This window comes from Armigeres subalbatus, chromosome 3 (assembly GCF_024139115.2).
Source record: "Armigeres subalbatus isolate Guangzhou_Male chromosome 3, GZ_Asu_2, whole genome shotgun sequence".
Lineage (NCBI taxonomy): Eukaryota > Metazoa > Arthropoda > Insecta > Diptera > Culicidae > Armigeres > Armigeres subalbatus.
In genome coordinates, this window is record NC_085141.1 from 133,218,295 (window position 1) to 133,239,336 (window position 21,042).

The 21,042-nt window shown below is 38.0% G+C and overlaps 1 protein-coding gene across 1 annotated transcript; it reads right to left on the reverse strand.

Annotated features, from left to right (window-relative positions):
• Window positions 1–19,727: 19,727 nt before the first annotated feature.
• On the reverse strand, window positions 19,728–20,811 carry LOC134220003 (apolipophorin-3-like). Its single transcript, XM_062698924.1, has 2 exons — window positions 20,469–20,811; window positions 19,728–20,389 (listed from the first exon to the last, which is right to left on the reverse strand). The coding sequence occupies exons 1-2, from the start codon at window positions 20,790–20,792 to the stop codon at window positions 19,838–19,840; spliced, it is 876 nt and encodes a 291-aa protein (XP_062554908.1). The 5' UTR covers window positions 20,793–20,811; the 3' UTR covers window positions 19,728–19,837.
• Between the last annotated feature and the right edge of the window lie 231 nt (window positions 20,812–21,042).

Genomic DNA, 21,042 nt, shown 5'->3' on the forward strand with positions numbered 1-21,042 from the left:
AATGCTAGAAGTCACAGACGACACTCTCGACGAAATTGAATTGAAAGTTTCATACGCGATTATCAGAGTCCGAGAATGGCTCAACTCAAGGAGGTTGGCGTTAGCACATCACAAGACGAGAATAAACGTAGGGCAATGCACAGTTAACTCCGTGAGATCATTAAGCATCTGGGCGTTATGATCGACGATAAGCTCAATTTTACGAGCCAATGATGTTCAACGGATCGGCGGTGCAAAGTCATGTGCGTAAGCTTATAGCGGATGTAGCATTGTCTATTATCCGATACGGTGTACCAGCACGGTCCAAAGCACTAGGGGCCGGGTGCAATGTTTAGAAATTAATCAGGGTACAACGGCTGAAGTGTCTGCGGGTTGCAAGCGCATGCCGCACCATATCTTATGAAGCGGTGTACGTCATTGCTGGGATAATGCCGATAGACATACTTCTGAAGGAAGGTGTGAATTACTTCAACGACATGTCAATAGAGCAGCTTCGTTGCTCAAATGGCAGAGAGCATGGGACACTACTTTTTTTTCTTCCTAAGCAATGGAGGGGGAATCTGCTCAACAGACATCCCTGGTTGTCCAGGAAGTGCGGGGTTAGGGATGACCTCCAAAAGCAAACGAGGGAGGCAGGACTACATCCCCGACCCGCTAAACCGTTTCCATTGCCGCCAAGCCCATAGTCCCTTCGGTACAACCAGAAAGTAATGCTTCAAAGGGGGGCCAGTGCACAACGCACCCTCGAGGTTAGCTGCGTGTCCTTGCAGCACCGATCATCGTAACTCGCTTTTTTAGAAGAACACCATGGTATCGTGCCAGCGCGCTGCCGGCTTTCCAGGTGGCCTTACCACGCCCTATGTCAACTTCGCGCCTGCTTCCCTCTGCACGACTGGTATCAAGAATGATGATGCCGCGTGCAGCTCAAATTGACCTTTCTGCGATAGGGCCCCAGGCCCCAGCCTTGACAAGGACCCCTTTCCGTCCTCGGGCTCGGAACTCGCCCGGTTGACCGACGCCGCGAAAGCGACGATACCATACCAAAGGATCGAGTTCGACCACAGAGCATGACCACCGGTATGACCCATGAAGCCGACTCCGATCCCTTGGACCACCTCTTATTTGCGCCTGAACTAGCCATCCTTGAGTCAACGCGCCACCTTCTGTGTAGCTCCGAGACGATTTGGGCGATAGCCGATAAAACGGCGTTCCAGCCAACTTCATCTTTACACATCCTCCGAACTAGGTTGTCCGGGGTAGTGTCCAGACAACATGTGGCAAGCATGTGGTCAAGCATTGCGCGAAAACGTGAGCACACGAACAACACGTGTTCCGCTGTTTCCTCTAAACCTGCGCACACCAAACACTCGGGCGAGGCCGAGCAAACCAGCTGCGTTACCTGCACTGTGATTTTGCAGCACGCTTAAACGCCGGGCACATCGAACCCCACATGGGGTGCTTGCTGTTCACAGCTTTGCTGGAACAAATCAAACAATTGGGAGGGTTCGTGCAGCATTGTGCCTTATGTCCCTCCAATCCGCAGCGTCGGCAGAGATTGCTTCTGTCAGGGCCTTTGCAGTCCCATTGCTTGTGCCCCGGTTCCAGGTTCCGACCATCCCACCTTTACGCTCCCTAACTTGACTACCTTGGAGGCGTCCGCTGCAGATAACCGAACCAATGCTACCTGCGTCCCTGCCGGACCTTTCCGTAGCCGAACGGCTGCGGTGGGCGTCTCCACTTCACACTGTCGCCGCAGTGCCGTGACGAGCATGGGACACTACTGTCAAAGGTCGTTGGACCCACAGACTGATTCCGGAGGTGTCAAACTGGGTTAATAGAAAACATGGTCAGGTAAACTCCTACCTAACACATGCTTATTATAGACTTATAGCACGTTTGATAGGAGACTCAACTGTACTTACGAACTTACTGGCGCACCGCGGTGCACAGTGCGGCTCACCGCGGTGTTTTCTACACCGAAACACTCCGGAGTTCAGCTCGATCTCCCCGGTGATTTTTTGACACTGCACGGTGCACGGTGCTGCTTGCACCGTACACCGAAAATCACTGGGGAGAATGACATCCCTGGTTAAAACTGATCTAATGCAATTAGCATTTAGCATGCCGATTTATGATTGATATATGCGCACTATTGACTGAACTCACCGAAAACGATTGCAAAACTGTTAGTAAGTTTTCAACAGAAAATATTATAACACATAAATATTGTAACACATTGGAGTCGATTTTTACGCGGAGGATACGTGCCGCGTAAAGTGAAACATCGTGTCCAAGAAAATTGAACATCCATCGAGAAACGGCTGAGATATTAAGGATCAAAGTCTATTATATTTTCGAGACGTTTTTCATTTTTTTTAAATTGTAAAGTGTACCCCAATATAGAAAAGACAGACGTAGTTCTACGTCAAAAAAGTTCAAGTTCTCAAGAAATTCAAATATTTGACATTTTACTTTTGAGCGCTTTTTTTTACGCTCAGAAACAAGCGCCTCTACGCTGGTAGTAGTGGTATGAATCCAATCACTGCTTGTGATTCATTAGTCGACGATTTCACGGTATACTGGCACAGTGGTACAACACTAAAATTTTCGTTTTTATAATTGAATGACAAAACAAGGAAAATAGTATAAAGTTTCACCTGACGAAAACCCAGATTAAAGTCCACAATAGGGTAAGTAATCCATGGCCACTTTACTCAGAACTGATTTCACGGATTTCACGGAAACGTTCATATCTCAGATGTCTGCAGCATCAATGTATCAATTAACTCAGAAAACGCATTAGTTTCTTTTAAAAAGTATAAACCCGGGTAGAAGAAAACAGCAAAATAATATCAAATTTTACTATTAATATATGAATAACTGAATAGCAAAATATGATATTAGTTTGTTTGATATAGTTGCTAAAATTGCAAAAATAATAACAGACATTGCTCTAGCAAATAACTCATAAATAGCTCATTTTGCTATTATAATAACAAACCAATAGCAAAATATTTAAAGAAAAGAAAATATCAAAATCAGTTATTATTGATATGTTGAAAATGCAAATGATAAATGAATAACAAACTTTGCTATGATTGCAAAATTTGTTCTTTATTTGTTGTTCTGCTCCTTTTTACAATAGCATATAAATAACTAATTTTATTATAATAACAAAATTTGTTATTGGGATGCTATCTAATGTTATTTATAAATAACATAGGAATAACTAAATCTGATATCATAGCAAAATTTGTTATTATTATGTTATTTGTTTGTTATTAACCTCTACCCGGGAAAATAGCCAATATTTATGTGAAAAATACAAGCTACCAAAAAATAGCACTTTTGACATGCCCTCAAATAATTCGAATTATCTGCGGTATTCGTTGGTCTGAAGAACCAAAGAAATCGGTTGATATTTCACAGTTATGGCCTTTGAATTTTGATTAAATTTTGCCTGTTCCGATCAATCTGTCCAACCCCTATATATAAATCACGTGTCCGTTCGTGTAAACACAAGCTTCAACCGCTAGACAAGAGTAAACATAGGGGATACTGGGGTAATATGCACCCATTGGACAAAACGACCCTTTGGCATTTTAGAGTACATTTTCGGAAGTTTTTTCATAGTATTTACTACAATGCATGTAGTTCGGATCTCGAACTATCAATCCAGTAGTAAGCCAGCCCTTACTTTGTACCGTTAAATGCGCAAAAACGATCCATAAATAACATCTGATTGTTCCATAAAACGTTACCATAAATAGGGGAGGAGGTTCGGTTGTGGGCACCGTTCGGTTATGGGCACCCCTATGTATCTTTTGAAAGATAAGAGATGCTGTCATTCTGACAACCGTCATTTGTTTGCTATAATAGCATGATGTTTTGTGCTCAACATCAAACCGGATGGGCATCTCTACTTTGAACTAGAAACAAATAAATTTTTCGTACCAGAAAAACAACACGACAGATTTTTTTGGCCTTTTTCAAAGCGTCATAAGTTAAAGGATTTAATTCAAAAAGTGAGTTCTAATCCGTATTTACACAGTAAATTTAATCTATTTTGAGGCCCAATGTCGATTGCCATCAAAATTATAGCTCGATTTTTTTTTTCTTCTCGTTCCAAAAAGGCTGCGAAATTCGGTTATGGACATCCTCATTTTATTTATAAATCATTCAATATCGTTTAACTTGTCCCTTAACTTTTTTTTAATAACGTTTTTATGCAGCTTTTATAATTATTTTGACATAATTGTTCGAAATAATAAGTATGTAAGTATTTAATATTTTTGTCCTTTGAGCATGTCTTTATTCACTTTTTGGAATAAAGCGTTGACCGATTTGCTTGCAACAAGTTGCATTCGACAGGAAATGCTTTCCCATTGTCTCCTAAGTATTGAAAATTGGTCGAATCGGACTATGGGATCGAAATTTATGGTCAAAATTTTATTTTTTGTAATGAACGAGAAAGGCACTATTGCCGCTAGGGTGATTAATCAGGATTTTTTTTACTGTGATGCATACCAATAAAACGTTAATCAATGAAAAATTGAAAGCCATTTACCTAAAGTGCTATTTTAGACCTTTCTTATGTGATTTTTTTCAACATCCTCCTTAATGCACCGAGGGAGGCATCATCACTGCTGCTGAATTGATTTGAGTTTTTTTAGCGTCTCCTGGCTTTTAGAATGAATAAACTATTCCTTGTCTTTAAATCTGGGTGGTTTTTATTCATGTTTCTTTATTTTTAGCTAAGTTTTCAAGGGTGCCCACAACCGAACCACGAAATGAAAATGTCCAAAAATGTCAAATTTTCTAAATTGTCAATATTTTTTTCTAAATCGATGAAATCATATTAATTTCTTTGCTAGTAGTAAGGTTATAAGTTTAGCTTTCGATTGCTATGCAAATGTCGACATAAGATCAACCAGGGCCAAAGTTATGGACCAAACACAAAAGGGTGCCCACAACCGAACCTCCTCCCCTACATAAAATAGTTTAGGAGTATCCATAAAGAATAATTTTAAGACCCATGAACGTATGACAAATGATCCATAAATGTTTAGAAAATAATCCATAAAAAACTATATTTTGATCCATAAAAATACAAATTTGCGCAATTTAAGACGAGATGATGATCCATAATTTCAGTAATATGATCCATAATTTTGTTCAAATAACCCATAACTTTGCTAATATTATCCATACTCTTGGAAAGAAGGCGAATAAATCTTTATTAATTGAGCCACATTTTTTTTAAATCTATGGATCACATGGCCAAATTAATTCACCAACATTATGGATCATTTAAACAAAATTATGGATCATATTGCAAATTTGCGCAAATTTGAAGATTTATGGAACAAAATATAGTTTTTTATGGATCATTCTCCAAAGAATTGTGGATCATTTCAACGGGCTTGGTAGTCATATGGCTACTGCTTCTGCCTCATACGCAGCAGGTCGTGGGTTCAATCCCGGGTCCGTTCCATTCTCCTACTTTGCATCTTTCTCTATATTTCTCATGTTCTAGCAATCGCTAGAACTGGAAATGGACTTTCCATACCGTTTCCATTTCTATACTATACCTTCAACTTGACTATTCTAGTAGAAGCTGCTAGAAATGGAAATGAACGAAAAAGCTCGTTTCCTACATCCAATAAGAAATTCTATCATCTTCTTTCTCCTATCTGTCACATTACATTACGAGTGATTACATCATCATTTCCTCCCCCTTCCCTACATTGACTTGCATTCTAACATGGCAGGCGCCAGTGTGATCTAACAAATGAGATCACCAGTACTTGTACATTGAAGATGAGTGCTAGTCCCAAGCAAACATCTGTTGGTTCTCTGTGCAAGAACAACAGATCTGGTCATAATGGAGTAGCAACTACGGGCAGTCAATCAAGCTCAAGCTCATTTTCCAAAGAATTATGGATCATTTGTCATACGGTCATGGGAAAATAGAAGGAATGATTTTGCTTTTCTTGATCATGTTTAATGGTACATATTTTCCAATTAATTGCTAAATTAAGCTTAGTTATGGATCTTATTGGATATTATGGATGGGCCCTCCTTAGCTGTACGGTAAGACGCGCGGCTACAAAGCAAGACCATGCTGAGGGTGGCTGGCAGTGTTGTAAAATGTCGTTTGCATTCGTTTGTATAATTTTTCCAGAACTTGTTCAGAAGTTAGCTATAGGTTCCTGAGGTATGTCGAACTTATAGCCCTTAAATGTGCCTACAACTTTGTCTAATAAGGCATTTTTGTAAATATGTAATCTGGGGCGTGGGAGGCAAAATGTCATTCAAATGACATTATGTCAAATGACACGTGACATTTTGGAAAGATTTCACTCTCCAGCCTCAGATGTTATATTTAGAGCAATGTACCTTTGAACAAAAATGTACTATTTTATTTTATGGATCGTTTTTCATTTTTCTATGGATCATTCTTTATTATTTATATACAAAAGAATGTTTTGCCCAGTAGTAAACAAGGTCGTTTTTCCCCGGGAGTGCATATTACCCCAGTTACCGCTACAACAATTTCAGAGTATTGAAGCCATTTTGCGCCGGAACATGTTATTAGATTCAAAAATAATGTTTCAATTTTAAAAGATAGAGCTTCGCAATATTCCACAAAAATTTGTATGTAAAAGTTTAGGGAAAAAAAATCATTTCTGAGATCTCCACGTAAAACGTCACATATCTCGTATTGTATAAGTTATAGATACGGGGTGTCTGGCAAAGCGGCTTAAAATGCCATCCGCTTTAACTTTTCAGAAGACACTAGGAGTATATCTGGTTTAACTTGATATGTAAAAATGTTATCTCACTTTTAGGTGGATAAATCATTTCACGAATTTTATCAAAAGAAGCCCAAACTAGCCCCAAACTAACTACATAACATGCGGCGGATAGAATAACATCTATTCTTTCTGATAGTTCCATGAGTTAATTGAAACAATTTGTATAAAGAACAAAATCCAAAACTCAAGAGCAATATCTGAATCCTACCCATCCAAATATGCTAAATTGCCCCTTTGTACCTTATTCACAAATACCAAACGACATGGCAATGTGAGAAGTAATGCCTGCAGTAGGGCTGGAAATTAACTATGTGCTGATTCAGATCGTCCCATGGTGGCGTGATGGAACGCATTCCAAGCAAAGTATGGTCTGACGTTTTCAATATAGCAAACAGCAGTAGATTTTTTCAATGAGCATTATTTTTTTCCTGGGCCCAATATAGCAAACTTACATAACCACTGGGTAAACGTGACCTGCACATGCTGAATACAGGATAACACAATATGAAAACATATGGTTGTGGAAAACCTGTACGGTAAAGGTAAGCATTTCGATGAACCATATTTAAATTGCATGTGCTATGATGATGTAGGGACACGGCAGGTATTTCCGTCCATCGTCGTAGGGGCTAAAACCAACGAAAGCAACGTACATTTGCTAGAACTCCACTATAGCAGAACATTTCTCCTGAGCCTACGATTTGGTACGTATGAGTTTTACAAAAAAGCGTCTCTTTTATTGGTTTTCGAGACTATGACGAACAGACGAAAATACCTGCCGTGTCCCTATCCAAGCACCTGATTGCAACGGGCTGCAAAAAGAACATTTTCAGCACGAGTTGTAGTTTTACTCATCGAGGCTTACCAAATATTACGAATGATGCGAAACTCGAGGTTTGCAGTGAGTTGCAGGCACTATATTTTGCAATTAAGATAAAAACCCATACGTATTACTTTCGGAATTAAACCTGGCAACAGGTTAAGGTGACAGCAGCACCCAGCATGGTCCTTTTTGACAACTCGGCTGTTTGCACCACCTGGAGACTAATAAGTTAATAAGTATTCTAAACTACATATGGATTAAGTTTTACCAAACACGATGGATGTGATCATAATATGACATACAAGCATTTTCAAGCATCCAAACCAAAAGCCTCAAACTTTAGATAGTTTTCTTGAAAACTTCGAGTTTTTCTGATACTGATACCTTTCTCGTATACTAAGTAAGTATACGTAAAGGTTATAGGATCACTTCAAAACCTAACTTTTGATAGAACGCTCGGAGATACCAATCGACTCAGTTCGACAAATTGTGTATGTATGTATGTGTGTGTACAATAAATGTGAGTGAGACGCACTTTATGGTACTTAACATTATTTGATTTGCTCGCAACAAGTTGCATTAGACGCAGAATGCGCCCTAGTTTTGCGCTATTGAAAATTGGCCGGGTCGGTCATTGCCAACTGGAGTTATTAAAAAATGATTTTTTCTCGCTATTTCCCCTTGGAAAAAAAATTCAAAGTCGAAAAAAATGTTTATGAATTACTGCAATGCATTCAAATCAGAGAAATAAATGTGATTTGATGGAAATTTATGAATCTCCCCAAAGTTCAATTTTGACTTCTCTAATGTGATTTTCACATTACATTTTATAACACACGAGACAGGCATAATCACCGATGAGTGGGTTATTCTCTTCTTTTGATGTTTACGAACTAGAGTACACGTACAACTAAAGTAGTACGAACAATCGAGATCTTCATAATAAAGCAGGCTTAGCTACATAGATAATGAGAAATGTTTGGATTTACACTATTGTCAGATTTTCTGACTCAAATACAAGACCAAACAGATCGTTTGATTTTCATGCATGAGGAGGATAACACTTTCTCGTACCATCGAAAGCGTGAGCATGAGAGAAAATGGTGCATTGATCCACATAAATTAGTGGTGTGACTAATTATAAGGAAGCCAGGGTTTTTATAGTACCATATAGTTTGTTATGCTAATCAATACAGCGCAATTCGTTTATTTAAATAAGAATTCACTCATATAAAAATTGGATCATACTCAAAGAATAAAAAATAAATTGTTTTTTTAAGTTTGGATGATCGTAACCGGAATCTTAAAAACAATCTTTCATCATTTCACATACATAGAATGAATCATCCAAACCATCGTTTTCTTCAACCAGGAACTAGTCATGTTTCTTTAGCCAACCATGTAATAAGACCGGGCGAAGGTCAATGCCTAACACAAACCAATCATACAGTTTCAAGTATTCACTGTTCTAGACCAGATAAGTACCGGCTATAAAATGGAAACAAGCAAGCCGTTTGAAACGCTCGACAGACTTCGCCGTGATAAGCATTCATACTTACCACAATCAGGTAACGATCGGTCAGTTCAAAATCCAACTCGGTGTGTCAACAATCGCGATTGTAAACAGCATGAATGATAGTGGTGCTTCATTACCATTTGCCATTTCTTCAAGCAAGAGTTGTCCCTTTGACTTCTATAGAATCATAATTTATTATGACTTCAATAAAAAAAACAGCATTTCATTCCGGGGTCAAGCCGGTAAAGTTGAAAATTGTATACCCAATTGAATTACAATAGAGTTCAAAGGTGATCAACTCCGGCTTATGATACTCGCTAAATCCGATTTTCCTCTCGTTTATTTCAAGTCCGCATAGTTGTGCAACTGATGAAACTTTCTTGCAACCACAGCGATAAAACATGCGATTAAAAAGCTGAAAATTTGTGGAGTCGAATTCTGATACGGTTTAAGATTTTCAATTGGGTTCCCACATTATGTTGCACTTGCCTTGCAACTAATAAGGCCTTCAAAATTGAGTACCACTTTCCCTCACATTTCGATCGAAATACCAATTTGAAATAGAGTTAATAAACATTCAAAAAAAGTAATGAATTTACAATATAACATTGTCAATTTCAAATAGAAACTTTAAGAAAGTAATATCCCCGTTGTGGGATGGGATGCTAAAAAATAAAACCCAGATTAATCCACCTAGCGGTGATGATGTCTTTCTCAATTCAAATGTTTGATTTCGACTAACATTATTAACTAACGGTATTTGCAAACGCTTTATAACGAATCAACCAACCAACCTTATGTGGTTCAATACACCTTTTTCTTCATAATTTTCGAACGCAATGACCGATCGTGATTATTTTCAATAGTCTCCCCCGTCGAATGCAACTCGTTGTGAAAAAATCAGTTGATAATTACCATATGAAAAGTTAGTTAATGTTTTTGTGGCTTTTGTGTTCACACACACAAAAAAAACATACAAACGGACAGACATTTGTGTAGTTCGACGAGCTGAGTCGATTGGTATATAACATCATGGGTCTCCGAGCCTTTTATAAAAAGTACGATTTTGGAGTGATGGCCTATCGGTAAACGAGCGCCACATTTTATGTGTTCTGGTTTTCAGTATGTAACAGAAGAAAAAAGTTTGAACCTTCGCGAAGTTTGAAACAGCAATAAATTATGCTTCATCAAATCGAAACTAGCAAGTAAGTGTTGCGAACGCATATTTCATAAGGCGACTTTTTTGTGTTTTTGCCTTTTCATTGTATGATTGCTTGCTTTGCATCTGACACTTTGATTGCCCCGTCATTTCATCGAACTCGCTTGCATAATAATTGATGCTTAAGAGAACGTGACAAGCGTGTGCGAGGTTTACGATATGGTAGAGAAATCTTCATATGGAAAAACCTTTGTCTAGTCTAGAAAGAGTCAGATACGCAAAACGGAAATAATGGCATATGCAAATTTTAATTATTCAGTGAGATTCCATTGGGTAAAGCAACGTTTGTTTTGAATACTTGCGAAAGCTTTTGTATGAAGCAATGATTAATGTGCTTGGAAGTTCAAAGAAAAGAGCATAACTTAGTACATGTGACCAATATTTTACCTACATCAGAAATCAAAAACGTTTTGTTTTACTACAGTTCTAAATCGTGTACCATCTTCTTCTTCTTTTTATTGGCATTACATCCCCACATTGGGACAGAGCCGCCTCGCAGTTTAGTGTTCATTAAGCACTTCCTCAGTTATTAACTGCGAGGTTTCTAGGCCACGGTACCATTTTTGCATTCGTATATCATGAGGCTAACACGTTGATACTTTTATGCCCAGGGAAGTCGAAACAATTTCGAATCCGAAAATTGCCTAGACCGGCACCGGGAATCGAACCCAGCCATCCTCAGCATGATCTTGCTTTGTAGCCGCGCTTCTTACCGCACGCCTAAGGAGGGCCCAATAATGTAGCTATGTCGTCTGAAATTAAAACCAAACTTCGGAAACATGAATTAGTGAAGTCTTTTAACCCTTCGGAAACATGTTATAAAACGCGGGAATTATTTATTTCAATCGTCGTATGCAAGCTTCCCGAGTAGACGTAAATAGCTCAATAATATCAAATGTTGATATGAACCTGATTGATTGAAGAAGAGATAAAAAGAAAGATCAGACAACAATATAAATATTTTACACTAAAATATCATGAGGGGATCAAGTTATGCTATGTGTAATAAGTGATCAATATCATGCGCCATTAGTTTGTTCTTATCCATATCATATCTTGATATTTAAATGATATTTCGGTGCAAATTTTTAATATTGTTGCCTGTTCTTTTATCTCTTATATCAATCAAGTCCATATTATGTTTTGTTATCCTGTTCATGGCTTCTGCCCGGGTTACTATTCTATACTCTATTTTTTCAGCTAGTCAACAACTTACACAGAATAAAAATGGACCACTGAAGTCCTAATCTAATAAATCCAGTGGTACCCAATTGTATTTTGTTTTCACCTGGCTGAAGCTGTGATCTTTCGCTAGCGATAATCTTTACTATAGTGGGACTTAATTTCAAACAAACAAATGTCACTAAGCCTCCTTCTTGTTAATTTATTTAGGAATTACAAGCTCCTTGAATATGGACCTTCACTTGTTAGCATTCGATGCTATCACATCCCAATATTTGAACTTTGTATTGTACCTATGGAATACTAGTAGAAACCCACACCCTTTTAATAGCAAACAATAAACAAAACTGACAAATAGCATTTATGTGTATATATTAATAACTATCCGCTATAGAAGCGGTTCTCAACTTGGGGTACATCTACTCCTGAGGGTACCTTCACTTACCCCAAGGGGTACCACAGACAGAAATGCGTAATTACAATTACAATTTCAAAGCTTATTAATACAGTTTCGATAATCACCGCCATCGGGGGTGACAATGGGTCTGGGGGTGAGAATGGATCATCGCTCTCACCGGCAGTCTGGAGGTCGTAAAGCGAAACCGTCCAAAAAGGTCTCTTATATTTTAGTCTTCTTGCCCTCAAATACATTCAATCTATTCTACAAGCATTCTAAATAGTTCAAACAGTGACCCATTCTCACCCCCATTTGACCCATTGTCACCCCCGACGACGGTATATATAATATTTTATTCCAAAACTTTGTATTATAGGGGTAACGGCTCAAACCTTGGCCCATTATGCTACGGTTGAGCACATTTATCGTTATAAATATTCATATATTGCATTTCCAACCAGAATTATTCCACCAGCCAGCTTGCTTACATTTGATTTTGACGCCAAATAGCAAAAAACCAGCGAAAGTCTCGAGAGAAATGGACAAAAGGTCGGCATCCTTGTCCCTATCAGGTGGATAATTTTTCAGCCCACTTGGGACGAGTGAGTGTTGATTTCGAACATACGAGAGATAAAGATGGGTTGCTGTTTACAGTACCAGTCATTTTGCTTGCGTTAAACAAAGGCAGCATGCAAACAAATAGAGAAAATCAAATCATCTTATTGAGCGTGAATTCTAATTGGTTGCATGTAAAATACTACCACACTGACTGTGAGAGTGCATTTCAGATTCCCCCAATAGCACGCTTACCAAGGACATGCTAACGAAAATACTATTATATTAATCATTTATTTCTCAAATATTTACCATATTTGCAAGTGTAGAAGTTTAAAAAAATGAAGACTGTATTAAAAACTGCACTTGCAAAAAGGCTACATGTTCTAGCCCTCATGTTGTACCTTCAAACAAATTGCATACGTTAATTATTGGCTGCCGCATAATTTTGAGATTTACTGCTAGTTGAAACCATGGCAGTTGTGGTCCTCTCGCTCTTGCGATACTTTCCAAGAAACTTTTTTCCAAAACGTAAACAACGCTTTAGGTGGGGATGATGCATAACGCACTACTAAAGAAAGCCAATTGTAAAACTTATTCTAGGCAATTCCTTGCTTTGTACTGTGCATAAAAAGTTATAACTGTGCACACTACCAGATATTATTACACAATTATTCATAAATAAAATTATTGGATGCTTGTTTTTAACTCTGCATGCATTGAAGTTTTATGATTGGTACGTGCGTTTGATTCCACTCCTCTCTATATCGATCAGCTGTTGAGAATCCTCTCAAAACTCTCACGTGTTTCAACTTCCCGAGTTGAAAGAATACTTTTTTCGGTATCATTTTACAGATCAAAATACTTTTTGCAAGCAATAATAAATCTAAATTATGATGAAGGTATTTGTCAAGTAATTTGGCTTGAAACTATTCACATGAAATGCCGTTGAAAGTTTATCTAATGAAACATACGATCCATTGTATCTTTCCATTATTAAATGAGAAAATGTTTGTAGGATTCGTGCGAAAGATGATAAAACTAAATATTCTTACACTAATTGAATAATTTATTTGCGAAATTATGAAGAACATGGTGTATCGAACCACGAACGGTTGATGCTTGAATCGCTTTTGCTCGATTCGTATTTGGAAGCCATAAGGTAGGCAATTATTTTTGGTATGTTCTGCGAATGAAAGCGATTATATCGTGATTCGACCGCTAAGTGGATTAACCTGTTTTAACAAAAAAAATCTTAGCAACCTAATCGCAAGCATCGGATATTCTATCTGCAGCTTTCGGTTATTTTCTCCAGTGCGGGTTATTGGTGAGAATGTTTTGATTTTAGAGTTTCACCTATACTAACGTAGTGCTACAAATCGAAAGCGCATGCCACCATTTGGCTACGGGTGCCCCCAGTATTGTCCAAAAAAGTTTTGGTTAATTATATCGCTATACTAATGGAAATTGTGAAATAAAAATGATAGCTGACATAGTGTGGTTGTTATCTATTCATCTGATGTGCGAAAGCAGGTATGTTCATTCAGAAAACTCTTTTATTTGGCAAATGAAAAACTCTAGCACAGCCAGCCTGCATAAGTCAACGAAACATGGCTGCTAAAAAACTGAGTCAAAGTGATTTTTCATGCAAGATAATTGCTTTTAATAGTTCAAGAAGTGTATAAATCTAGAGTTATGAAGCAGATATATGTTTGATACACTTTTCTAAAGAAGCAGTGGTTAATATCTCCCTACAAATCGACGTATTATCGCTGAAATATTGATTACTTTGCGTGATGAGCCAATGTTACATCCAGGGCCAACATTACCGCCGGTTAGTACATAATATGCATGGAGATCAAGAAATCAAAACCTATTGAATCCTGTCACTACATCCACCACAGTGTATAAAGGGCTGTGGGACAAAAGATTAAAAAGGCAAAACGTCGAGTGACTTAATTCTAAAGGTTCGGGACAATTGCTGAACCATTCTCAGTCGATGTTGATTGCAATTTTTCATTTGAGAAATTTACGAATTGAGAACAATAGACGATTTGTCACCGTCAATAACTTCTTATGTTTTGGACTCAAACGATAATAAACACAGAATTATTATTCAAATATAAACCTTACTAAATAATACCAGCTAAATGTCAACAGTCTCGTTAAATATACTTTCGTTATGTTTTATGCTTTCGTAAAGGTAAATGTTGCAAACAATTCTTACTCGCGGGCTAGTTTTTATCGATGGATAATTTAAAAGTAAGATCGCGTGTGAGTGTTAATCAAACCAGATTGTATGAAAATTTGAATTTTCCCATCCCTGGTTCGGAAGCTTCCTCTTAAGAGGCTTGGAAACCTCCTTTCAAGAGATTTGGAAGCCTCCTTTCAAAAGATTTGGAAGCCTTTTTTCAAGAGGCTAGGAAGCCTCTTTTCAAGAGATTTGGAAGCCTCCTTTCAAGAGGCTTTTGAGCCTCCTTTCAAGAGGCTTTTAAGCCTCCTTTCAAAAGGTTCGGATGCCACCTTTTAGCCTCATCCCAGAGACTCGGAAGCCTCCTTTTAAGAAAGTCGGAAGCCTTATTTCAAAGGGCTTGGAAGCCTCCTCTCGAGAGGCTTGGAAGCCTCCTTTAGAGAGGATTTGAAACCTCCTTTCAAGAGACTTGGAAGCCTCCTTTCAAGAGACTTGGAAGCCTCCTTTCAAAAGACTTGGAAGCCTCCTTTCAAGAGGTTGGATTCCTTTCAAGATACTTGGAAGCCTTTTTTGATGAGGCTCGGAAGCCTTCTTTCAAGAGGTTCGGAAGCCTCCATCAAGAACCTCGGTATCCTTATCCCAAGGGCTCGGAAGCATGCTTTCAAGAGGCTCTGAAGCCTCCTTTCAAGAGGGTCGGAAGCCTCTTTTCAAGAGGGTCGGAAGCCTCCATTCGCGAGGCTTAGAACAGAAGCCTCCTTTCAAGAGGCTTGGAAGCCTCCTTTCGAGACGCTTGGAAACCTCATTTCAAGAGGCTTGGAAGCCTGCTTTCAAGTGGCTTGGAAGACTCCTTTCAAGAGGCTTGGAAGCCCCTTTACAAGAGGCTCGGAGACTCCTTTCTAGATGCTCGGAGGCTCCTTTCTAGAGACTCGTAGCGTCCTTGCGCTATGGGGCGGCTCCATACAAAGTGGTGGCCAAAAATAGTGTTTAGGTTTTTCCGCATTTTTTTTAGTATTCTAATAGTTAGCATAAAATTATTGATATTTATGTATTTTCATCGCATCCGGAAGGTGTAACTAGCATTTAATGAACTACGTATTCATTAAAAATAAACAAGAACGTTTGCTTTCAATTTTAGGGGCAGTTCAAATGCAAATCAAAACTTGAATAAGGTTGCTGTGCATAAGAATCAATTGGAGAGATGGAGGTGGAAGCCCCCTACCTTCTATTTGAGATTCTTTTGGATCAAACAGTAACTGGATACTCTAATGTTCCATATTATCACAAATTTCTTTTCAGATTCTTTTCGAATAAATAACTACTGCACAATATACAATATATTAAAGCCCAATACAAACTCATGATTTGGAAATATTGTCCTCGTCTTCTAAACACAAGTAGGTAGATAATATTTTTTAGAAAAATAAATATATCTGAGTATAGTTGATAGAAACTGTAAAATGGCACATGAATAGAGAATTTCCTTTACAATAAATAAACAAGGTTGTCGTTAAAACATTGAAAACTGTTTAGTCAAGTCGGATTGATAGTTTTCTATATGGAATGATAATTTCCGGTCTGTTTTAACCCGTTTTTATCAAAAATAATAGTTAAGTATTTCAAATTTTCAAAACTAAATTTGACATTTGACAGTTCCATGTTTAATTTGTACGATTTTTTTTGTTTATACTCGCATAATCAATAATCGTAATTAACAAAAAAAAACCCTGATTAATCCACCTAGCGGTGTTGGTGCCTTTCTCGTTCAAAAAAAATATAAAATATGAGTGAGTGCTTTTTAGCGTGTTTTGCGCATAGAAAATAATATTTTGACCATAACTTCAGACCCCATAGTACAATCTGGCCAATTTCCAATAGCAAACAATGGGACAGGATTCTCAGTCGAATGGAGCTTGTTGCGAGTAATTCGGCCAATGCTAAGTTTCAAAAAGTGTGTCTACAAAATTTTGTACACATACACACATACATACATACACACAAACAGACATCACCTCAATTCGTCGAGCTGAGTCGATTGGTATATAACACTATGGGTCTCCGAGCCTTCTATCAAAAGTTTGATTTTGGAGTGATCATACACTGCTAAAAAAGTTTACACACAAAAAACTTTGAAATATGCTCTTTTGACTATGAAGTATTCAATTATGACTTCAAAGTACGCTCTTTCGTGGGAGAATGGGACTACACACAAAAAGGAATAAATATTATGCACAATTATGACTATCTTTTATTCACAAATGATTAACATTTATGCATAAAAACAGGAAAAGTGTGTAAAACTTATCCTTTTTATGCATCAAATTTTACACCTTTTGTGGGTAGTCCCACTCTCCCGCAAAAGAGTGTATTTCTGCCGAAAAGAGCATACTTTCAGCTTTGCGTGTATAGCCTTTACGTATACTTAGTATACGAGAAAGGCAAAAATCCATTTTTTCGATATTGTACCAAGAGGCGCTCATTTGCAGCTTTCCGCAGCTGGATTCTTGTTCCGCAGATAGTATAGACCCAATAATAAATTGTGATCGGTGGACTCATGAGAATCCTCGGCCCTGCTCGTTAAATATAGTCCAACTTAGGCAAAAAATACACATTTTTTGTTCAATAATTGCCTATTGTCACTAATTTTAATTAAAAGTGTAAATTCAACAAAGTACACATTTTAAAGTTTAGATAATTACCTTTTCAGCGGTGTATTTAATTCCAAAATTGGACCGTTATTCGCTGCGAAAATTGCATTTGTTTGAAATGGATTTTTCTACATTTTTTACTATTTTCCCTAGCCAGATGTCTGTGGCGCAATGAGTTTTCATCACAGCAGAGGGCTGAAATTTAGGAAATCTAGGTTTGAACTATCTGGCTATCAAATGGTATGCAAGACAAGTCAATCAAAGTAAGTCAATTTTTCGATTTTTTTCCACCACTATAGTGTAATGATGGAATTTTTATCAGTGAATGATTGATTCATAACATGCAGGGCGAACTTCCTGGAAAAATGCTTCGGCCACAACCGGAGAAATTGCACTCGCTAGTGGGGCACGATGGTCACGGCCCATCAAATTAAGGTCACTCCTGACAGAATCCCAGTTTCAAAGTGCTCGCGTTTTCGGGGGCACACCACTCGATACGGAAGCAACGCACAACTGACATTTTTTTTTTCACGCATGCTGCGACGCAGCAAAGCTGAATCAACAAAAATGACAGTTGTCCGCCGCCTCCATATCGAGTGGTGTGCCCCCGAAAACGCGAGCACTTTGAAACTTGGATTCTGTCAGGAGTGACCTTAAAAAAGTGTTATTTTTGGATATCTAAATGTAATTTTTCTTACACGAAATGTTATTTCCTCGTAAATATTATTTTCGGAGAAAAGTTAATTTCGGAAAAAAAAAGTTGTATTTGCGGAAACGTTATTTTCGAGGATTTTTGATTAGAAGAAATGTTTTTTCGCTGATTTTTTAGGGATATGTTATTTTTAAGAAATTGTTTTTTGCCTTTCTCGTACACGAAGTGTACCGAAAGGCTATATGTTCGCTCCAAAAACAAACTTTGGTGCCCCTGAAAGTGCGAGGTAAAAATTATTGGGATTCTGGATTTCACCTTAAGCAACATCACAAAATTCAGATCAGCTGTTAGTAGAAAAGCTTTAAAAGTAACTAACGTTTGCTTCAATTGGTTTGTTTAGGGGTATCGATGTGTTTACATATTGTGAATCTGCAAGAAAAACTGAGCAAAACCCCAATTTTTCATAATTTTTGGAGCACCAGAACTATTTTTAATTTGCATTTTTAATTTATATGGGTCTAAAAATTTGTCCTTATGCTTCATGGGCCAACTGTCATTCTATGAATGTTAATGTCATTCTATCGATTGAAATGGCTTATCGTTCGCTGTACAAAAATGTAAATGAAAGGTTCAAAAACAAAATAAAAATATGTTGGAGATCAGAAAAGCATGCTCTTTATGTCAAACAACCCAATTAAAGCTAGAATATACAGAAAATAGAGCAATATGAACAGATGTAAGCAAGACCGCTTCTCTTATAAGGCAATTAACCGATTCGTTAAAAACAATGTTCCATTTTGTTAAGAAAATTATTTTAAGCTTTTTAGTGGAATGTCTTCACTTTGTCATAAGACGAGTTTGTACAATCCCCTTTAATTCCACCACTTAATTGTATCTTGACAGATACGTATTTCGACCTCAACAGTAAGGTCGTGTTCAGTGTCTCGTACTCGTAAGTTGAGTCAAGTACGAGACACTGAAGACGATGAATGTTTCATTGCTAACAAAACCTTCAGACTGTAATCCAAATCCATAATTTAGAAACAACAATACACAATGGAAATTATATCACAATGTTAATATCTATAGATCTATTATAATAGGCAGAGTCTGTTTTACTATGGTTCATAACTTGGGCTATGGTACCTTTCATTTTTTCTTGTTGAAACCTAAGACGCCTTTGCGCCATTACTAAATTTGTCAGCAAGTAACCAGAAACAGCAGCACTTTCATTTTGAAAACATCATGTGGAAATAATTAGGATACTTTTCAAGAAATTTGAACCACGCAATTTCCCTCGATTTTTGTGTGATATTTGAAGTATCATGAAATCTATAAATGATCAACCAAATTTCCTTGTCCCATTCATTCAAACCAATGTTTGCCGATATTTGAAAATAGATTTTCATTCACACAGCAATTGGCGCTTGGAGTTCAAAACTTCCGTTTTCATGAGCATGAGTCACCTCAGGGGGATCGGTAAAAACAAATACTTACTAAGAACATATGAAATGCCGAACACAACAAATGCGAACATTTCGCCCTTATCCATTAGGCTAATTTAAGTAACGTGAAGACTAAATGAACATTCAATAGCGTGTAGCAAAGCAGTCAAGCCTGAGAGACAAATGCCGTTAATTCCCATTCATTAGGCAAGTCATTCGGAAATACAACTTGGAAGCCGTAATAACACCAATTATACATCGACATATACACAACACTCAAAAACTATTTGTACTCTTGTACACAAGTTGAGTCATTTATTGACCATTTTAATAGGCACATCTCACTACTTTAAAAAAAATCACAACACACGCCAAAAAAGCACAAAGCACTGTTCTAAGGCTGATCCTGGTCCGGTTTACTTGGTTCTAACTCTTTAACGGTCTTCTGTAACGTGTTTACCGTAGCGTCGTACAACTGCTTCAGGGCCGTTTGTAGCTGTTCGGTTGCACCTCTGCTCGATTCCTTCAACTGTTCTCCCGTTTTCTGAGCCTCCGTCAACAGTGACTGTATTCGAGTCTGAACGTTTTCCTGATATTCCTGAGCCCTGTTCACAAGATCAGGGTTCTTCTCTGCAAGAGACTTTCTGGTTTCATCGATCTTGTCATTCAACTGCTTGACGATAGGATCAAAAACACCGGAGTGTTTTTTCAGTTCTTCTTCCAGGGATGTCTGGACGGTTTTCAGTTGCTCCACATAGGTCTTGGTGTTCTTCTGGATTGTCTCCACAACCTCATCGTTCGACTGGAATCCCAATGATTTCAAGACACTTTGATTCAGTCCAGTCAACGCGTCGTGAGCCTTCTCCTGGATTGTAGTGAGCGTTTTGAAAAACGAATTTTCTTCCGATTGGGCTGGAGCATCCCGCACCACGCGCGCTAAAGATATCTGTCAAGCCAAAGCAAAAAAATATCATAATTACGATCAATTATACTATGAAGTCACGTTCGAAAGCCATTTATTTTACCTGAACAAGGCAAACCGCCAGAATCGTGAATATTAGCCTAGCCATCTTGGGGCAATCTATCGCCGTAGGAAGAATATCACACCGTGCTTCGTACCGTCCAAAATCAGAACCTTGACTAGTTCGATCCAATAGCTTCCCGATGATTTTTATATACGGCACCAACACAAAGGTGCCAACAGCGCGTTTCACCTTAGCCCAAGTGATCAGTTTCGAACGACTAGCTCTGTTGTAGATCCGATAACACAGAGCCAATAACGAGGGCCCGGTGCATTCGCCGGCAAAGGTTGTGATTCTATTTGCCCACTCGAGGAGCGCACGTTTCATGCCTGCCTTCCTCCGAGCAGCAACGATCGTCTCGACTCGATCGTTAAGATGATATGTACATACACGTAAATTTCTAAACTTGGATGATAATTTCGTGTTTCAGATATGGATTTATGGCATATTGTTTGTTGACGATTCAAAAGCGAAGCCTTAAATTTGGGACGTAAATTTATATGCGAGATCACAGAACTCAAACTGTAAGATCTAGATAAATTAATTGCATAAAGTAGACTTTTAAAAATCAAATCTC

Excerpts from the sequence above, each read along its gene's own strand:
- LOC134220003 (XM_062698924.1), bottom strand. The coding sequence starts at position 20,792 with ATGAAACGTGCGCTCCTCGAGTGGGCAAATAGAATCACAACCTTTGCC. Across the intron at positions 20,390-20,468 it reads TGGCGGTTTGCCTTGTTCAG|ATATCTTTAGCGCGCGTGGT; the intron begins GTAAAATAAATG and ends TTGGCTTGACAG.